The sequence below is a fragment of the Centrocercus urophasianus genome, unplaced genomic scaffold, assembly GCF_019232065.1.
Source record: "Centrocercus urophasianus isolate 14NV4802_14NV808 unplaced genomic scaffold, USGS_Curo_1.0 seq_368, whole genome shotgun sequence".
NCBI lineage: Eukaryota > Metazoa > Chordata > Aves > Galliformes > Phasianidae > Centrocercus > Centrocercus urophasianus.
In genome coordinates this window covers 7,125-13,241 of record NW_024884942.1, presented here as the reverse complement: position 1 = coordinate 13,241, position 6,117 = coordinate 7,125, and the positions used below count along the sequence as shown (strand labels likewise).

Genomic DNA, 6,117 nt, shown 5'->3' with positions numbered 1-6,117 from the left:
CCGCCATCCTGGCACGGTTTTTGGAGGCAGTGCTCCAAGCTCTGGGCTGTAATACCCCTGACAATGAAAACACAACTTGCATTTTAACGCCACACTGCTGTGCTTTGTACCAAATCCGTGCTCCTTGGGTCTCTGAGGTAGGACAGGGTGAAGGGGAGCGGCGTGAAGCTGTGTGCAGGAAATCTGAGGGTGGGAGGGCACTGCCAAACCCAGCTGGAGCATCTCTGTGCAGTTTTGCCTTCCTGGGAGGAACCCAGAGCTTCCCGGTAGTTTTCTGCTCCTGTACTGCAGTGTGAGCATAAGGTTCTGCTGCCTCCTTCTTCTGGAAGATCCTCTGCTGCCACGGACATCTGACACAGGCACCTGTCCTTTCCTGTTTGTTTTTTAATCAGGACACATTATGCCTGTTGTGTTTGCTGCACGTTATTTACCAAAGTCACCACGAAAGGGTTTTGATTTTCCTGCTGTCAGATTTGCTCTCACGTAACAAGCTTCTGTAACAGAGTCCATCTGACTTTTGAAATTCTTTTGTTGAGGTTCAAGACATTCTAGTCTTTATAGTTTATAGTCTTTGTAGCACCACCCTTCCCTCCTGCTTATAAGTTCCCATTTAATTACTGGAAGGCCTCATCAGGTTTCCCCAGAGCATTCTCTTCTCCAGACTGAACGAGCCCAGCTCTCACTGCTGGCTCAGGTGAAGTTTTTCATCTGCCAGGATGCTGAAATCCTTCTCAGCAGGGCCGCCCTCCTTGAGTTCTTCTCCCAGCCTGCACACATATCTGGGGTTGCCCCGACCCAGGTGCAATGCCCTACACTTGACCTGGCTGGATCTCGTTAGGTTCACGCAGAATCACACAGAATCACAAGGTTGGAAACGACCTGCAAGATCATCCAGTCCAGCCACCCTCCCATTCCTATCGGTACCACAAGCTACTAAACCACATCTCGTAGCTCCTTCACGTGCTCCCTGCCAGATGAAGATGAAACAGCTTTGTGAAGAAACGAAAGAACCTTGAGAGCAACAAGAGTTCTTTCAGGTTGGACGTTAGGAAAAACTTCTCCAAAAGAGTGGTTGGGCCCTGGACGGGCTGCCCAGGGAGGGACTGCAGTCAGATTCCCTGGAGGCATTCAGGAAATGTTGAGGTGTGCATATGGGAACTGCTAAGTCACAGCCTGAACCTCTGAGTGATCACCTGAGGCGAGCCATGAGTCAGCCAGAGGAACACAGTGAAGGCAATTTGCTGTGCTGCTCTCCTGCACCTATTCACCAGTACAGGTTGGGGATGAGCTGCTGGAGGGGAGCTGTGCGCAGAGGGACCTGGGTGTCCTGGGGGACGACAGGTCGGCCATGAGCCAGCAGTGCCCTCGTGGCCAAAAGGCCAACGGCATCCTGGGCTGCATTGCACAGAGCGTGGCCAGCAGGTGGAGGGAGGCGATCCTCCCCCTCTGCTCTGCCCTGTGAGGCCTCACCTGCAGCCCTGCGTCCAGTTCTGGGCTGCCCAGCACAAAACAGACAGGGAGCTCTTGGGAAGAGTCCCAAGATGGTGAGGGGCCTGGAGCATCTCTGCTATGGGGAAAGGCTGAGTGAACTGGGGCTGTTCGGCCTGGAGAAAAGAAGGCTGAGAGGGGAGCTGATCCAGGTCTGTGAATATCTGAGGTGTGGGGGCAGCATGGCGAGGATGGACTCTGTGCAGTGGGGAGTGGAGACAGGAGGAGGGGAAACGGCCGGAAATGGAGCACAGGAAGTTGTGCAGCAATGTGCGAAGGAACGGCTGTGCAGTGAGGGGAGGAGCGATGGAACAGGGTGCAGGGAGGGGGGAGTCTGTGGGTCCCGATGTGTCTCTATGGGTCCCAACGTGTCTCTATGGGTCCCTACGTGTCTCTATGGGTCCCAACGTGTCTCTATGGTCCCACTGCTCACTGGCACAGGCTGCCCAGGGAGGTTTGGAGTCTCCTTCTCTGCAGATGTTCCAGACCTGCCTGGATGCTGAGCTGTGCGCCCTGCTGTAGGAACGGCTTTGGCAGGGGGTTGGACTCCATGAGCTCTGCAGCTCCCTTCCAACCCCTACAGTTCTGTGATGCTGTGATTCTGCGATGCATTTTCTTTTCTTCCCTTTCCTCACCCATTCTCACTCTTTTTTTCTCGTTCTTCTTCCCTTTTCCCGCTCCCTCCCCCTTTCTCTGGGAACGGAAGGTCCTGAAAGCTCCTGAACTGTGGGGTGGGTGCGTAGAAGCTCCCCGCCCCGAGGCCCCCATCGCCCCCACCCGCGGGGTCTCCCTTCCCCCCCGTACCCCCGTTCCACCCCCATACTCCCCAGTGCCCCCCACCCCCCACCCCCGCCGCGGACGGCCGCAGAGAGCGGCGCATTCCTATGACGTCACACCGCGCGTGAGTAACCATGGCAACGCCGGAAGTGAGTTGTGCCAAGAGCTCATCTCGCGAGAGCTCCGCCAGGTGAGCGCCTTACGACGGCTCGTCCCGCGAGAACTCGCGTGCCGCCCCAGCTGTGCGCTTCCGGTTTCATCATCTCGTGGCCATGCAGCTGCGGGTGGCGCCCGGCAGCCCGGCGGCGCTGAAGGTGGTGGCGGCCGCTCGATGCGCCGCCGCTCCGGTAGAGCTCTGCTGGGCCGAGCCCGGAGGTGAGGCCTTCCGCCGGGGCCGCGTTGGGGGGCGGGGGGGGCGAGGCCTCCCCTGGGCCGCTCGGCCTCCGCGGTCGCCCTCCCCTGACGAGCTCCCCGTCCCGCAGAGCCGCCGCCGTCCCCGCTGTGCCCTCCGTGGGCCCCCGCCTTGCGGCTGGAGAGCGGCGCGGTGCTCTTCTCCCCCAACGCCATCTGTCAGTGAGTGCGGGGCCGTCCATCCTTCCGTCCTTCCGTCCGCCCGCCCGCCCCGCCGCTCCCTGTCTCCGTCCCTCTGTCCCGCAGGTATTTCTTCCTGCGGCGCGGCGAGCAGCCCACCGACCTGACCGCGCAATGGCTGGAGTGGGAGGCCACCGAGCTGCAGGTGGGGCCGGGCGGCGGGCGGGGCGGTGGCCGCTGTGCGACCCGGCCGTGACCCCCCGTCTTCCCGCAGCCCGCCGCTCTGGCGGCCCTGTATGCCCGCCTGGTGCACGGCAGGACGGGCGCGGAGGCGGCGGCGGCGCTGGGAGGAGCGCTGGGCCACATCGAGAGGAGCTTGGCCGGGAGAGGCACGGCGTACCTGGCCGGGGTGAGGGGGCCGTTCCCGTGCGTTTGTGGGGGGTGCGGCGTGGGGCCGGGGCCGCCTCGGGGCACAGCTCCGCTCCTTCATGCTGCAGGACGCCGAGTCGGTGGCGGACGTGGTGGTGTGGGGCACGCTGTTCCCTGTGCTCCGAGATGAAGCCGTGCCCGTGGGTAAGAGCTGGGTGAGGCCGCTCCTCTGCGCTCCCCGGCCTCCCGGAGGGCTGCTGGGCTGGCAGCCGCGGGGCTGCGGGATCGCGGGTCCCGCTTTCTCCCTTCTGCAGGATTTTATGGGGGAGGGCGTGAACCAGGTGTCTCTGGATTGCCATCGTGCTGCTTCGTGTCCCCCCTTTCTCTGACAGCTGAGCCGCTGCAGAGCTGGTTCCGGAGCATGACGCTCTCGGAGGCGTGCAGGAGCGCTGCTGACACCGTGCTGCTGCCGCAGCGCCTGCAGCAATTTGCGGCCTGCCTGCAGAAGCTGCCCCCGCTGCACCCACCGCCGGACACGGCCGCAGGCTGCGAGGTGCGGGCCTGGGGTGGGAGCACCGTGCGCCCCCCGCCCCCCTCCAGCGCTCAGCCATCCCCCCTGCAGGACGACGCGTCGGAGCAGGCGCTGACGGAGGAGGACGTGGCAGCGGCTGTGGATGCCTGGAATCGCGGTGCTGCTGCGCTGCCCAAACCCTGGAGGCCTCCAAAGCCCGTGTGAGTGCGGCTGTGGGGCTGGGGGGGACCCGCAGAATCACCGAATCACCGAGGTTAGAAAAGACTTTGGAGATCACCCAGTCCAACCAGCCACCTGTAACCAGTAGCTCTCCCTAAACCACGTCCCTCAACACAAAGCCCAGCCGTTCCCTGAACACCTCTGGGGTCGGTGACTCCAGCACCTCCCTGTGCAGCACCTGGCCGCTGCTCCAGAAAAGTGCTATTTCCTGATGTCCAGCCTCAATCCCCCCTGGCGCAGCTTGAAGCCATTCCCTCTCGTCCTCTTACATGAGAGCAGAGGCCGACCCCCAGCTCACTGCAGCCTCCCTTCAGGCAGTTATAGAGAGCAGTGAGGTCTCTCCTGAGCCTCCTCCAGACTGAACAGCCCGGCTCCTTCAGCCACCCCTCATCAGCCTTGTGCTCCAGACCCCTCACCAGCTTTGTTGCCCCTCTTTGAACTCGCTGCAGGGCCTCGATGTCTTTCCTGTAGTGAGGGGCCCAAAACTGGGCACAGCACTCGAGGTGCGGCCTCACCAGAGCTGAGCACAGGGGACGCTTCCCCCCCCTGCTCCTGCTGCCCAACTGTTTCTAACGCAGGCCAGGATGCCGTTGGCCCTCTTGGCCCCCTGCTCACCGCTGGCTCCTGTTCAGCTGAGCACCAACCAGCACCCCCAGCTCCCTTCCTCTTCAGTCGTCCAGCCGCTCAGCCCAAGCCTGCAGCGCTGCGTGGGGCTGTTGTGCCCAAAATGCAGGACGGGACACTTGGCCCTGTTGTAACTCATCCCACTGGCTTCAGCCCAGCCATCCAGCCTGTCCAGATCCCTCTGCAGGGCCTCGCTACCCCCAGGCAGATCCACACTTCCAGCCAACTTGGTGTCGCCTGCACACTTGCTGAGGGCGCGCTCAGTGCCCTCGTGCAGGTCATCAAAAAGACCTTGCAGAGGAAGCCCCAGCGCCGACCCCTGGGGAACCACTGGTGGCCGGTCACCAGCTGGGTTTGGCTCCATTCACCACCACTGTCTGGGTGCCACTGGGTGCCACTGGGTGTCTGGGTGCCATTCCTGCAGCCAGTTCCTTACCGGCCAGGAGCGTGCCTGTCCTCACCACGGGCTGCTGCTGCTGCAGGAGGCGGCGTCAGAGGCCTTGCTGAAGTCTGGATAGACAGACAGATAGACAGACCGCACGGCAGCCTTTCCCCTGCCCACTCATGGCTCACCGGCTCAGAGATGAGACTGGCCGGGCAGCTTGTCCCCCTCGTGTGACAGCAGTGTGGTCTGAAGGCTCTGTGTGGCGCAGGTTGCCGGTGGAGGGCATGAGGAACGTGCTGATCACCAGCGCCCTGCCCTACGTCAACAACGTGCCCCACCTGGGCAACATCATCGGCTGCGTCCTCAGCGCCGACGCCTTCGCCAGGTGAGGGGGTTTGGGTCGGGGTGAGGGGGTTTGGCTGGGGCTGGGGGTGAGGGGGTTTGGCTGGGGGTGAGGGGTGAAGGGGTTTGGCTGGGGGTGAAGGGGTTTGGCTGGGGGTGAGGCAGGTTCCGCCCAGTGCTGCCCCCCGACCCGCAGCCTCCCACAGGTTCTGCCGCCTGCGCAACTGGAACACGCTGTACGTGTGCGGCACGGACGAGTACGGCACGGCCACCGAGACCAAGGCGCTGGAGGAGGGGCTGACGCCGCGGCAGATCTGCGACAAATACCACGCCGTGCACGCCGACATCTACCGCTGGTTCGGCATCTCCTTCGACTGCTTCGGCCGCACCACCACGCCGCAGCAGACCGCGTGAGCGCCGCCGAGTGGCGCGGCTTGGGGCGGCCTGGGGCTCCGCAGCTCCCTGCTCTGCCCCCCTTTCGCTTTTTCCCCACTGGATTTTTTGGGGGTGGTTCTGCAGCACCCCCGACTGCTGCCACCTCCTTCCTTTTTCTCTCCCCCCACAAGGTTTTCTTGGGGGTGGAAGCGGGGGGGCAGCTTGGGGCTCTCAGGCACCGCCACGTTTCCACTGCTTGACTCCTTTTTCTCTCCTCCCGGAGGCCTTGCTGTGGGGAGGCTCTCAGGCGCCCTCTGACTGCCCTCATCCCATTCCTTTTCTCCTGCAGTGTTCCCCAGGCAGGGGGGGGTGGCCTGGGGCTCTCCAGCACCCGATTGCTGCTGCCTTGTTTCTCATACAGGATTTTGTTTTGGGGGGGGGAGGTGCCCAGGGCTTTCTGGCACAGCAGGACGGC

The 6,117-nt window shown here is 62.8% G+C and overlaps 1 protein-coding gene across 1 annotated transcript in view; it reads left to right on the top strand.

Annotated features, from left to right (window-relative positions):
* The first annotated feature begins 2,537 nt into the window (after window positions 1–2,537).
* MARS1 (methionyl-tRNA synthetase 1) overlaps window positions 2,538–6,117 on the top strand; it is a 7,346-nt gene continuing 3,766 nt past the window's right edge. Inside the window, exons 1-9 of the mRNA XM_042831839.1 lie at window positions 2,538–2,640; window positions 2,748–2,838; window positions 2,923–3,001; window positions 3,071–3,205; window positions 3,294–3,369; window positions 3,558–3,718; window positions 3,788–3,897; window positions 5,194–5,310; window positions 5,474–5,677. Of these exons, the coding sequence (XP_042687773.1) occupies window positions 2,538–2,640; window positions 2,748–2,838; window positions 2,923–3,001; window positions 3,071–3,205; window positions 3,294–3,369; window positions 3,558–3,718; window positions 3,788–3,897; window positions 5,194–5,310; window positions 5,474–5,677 (1,076 nt within the window). The remainder of the gene's footprint in view (window positions 2,641–2,747; window positions 2,839–2,922; window positions 3,002–3,070; window positions 3,206–3,293; window positions 3,370–3,557; window positions 3,719–3,787; window positions 3,898–5,193; window positions 5,311–5,473; window positions 5,678–6,117) is intronic.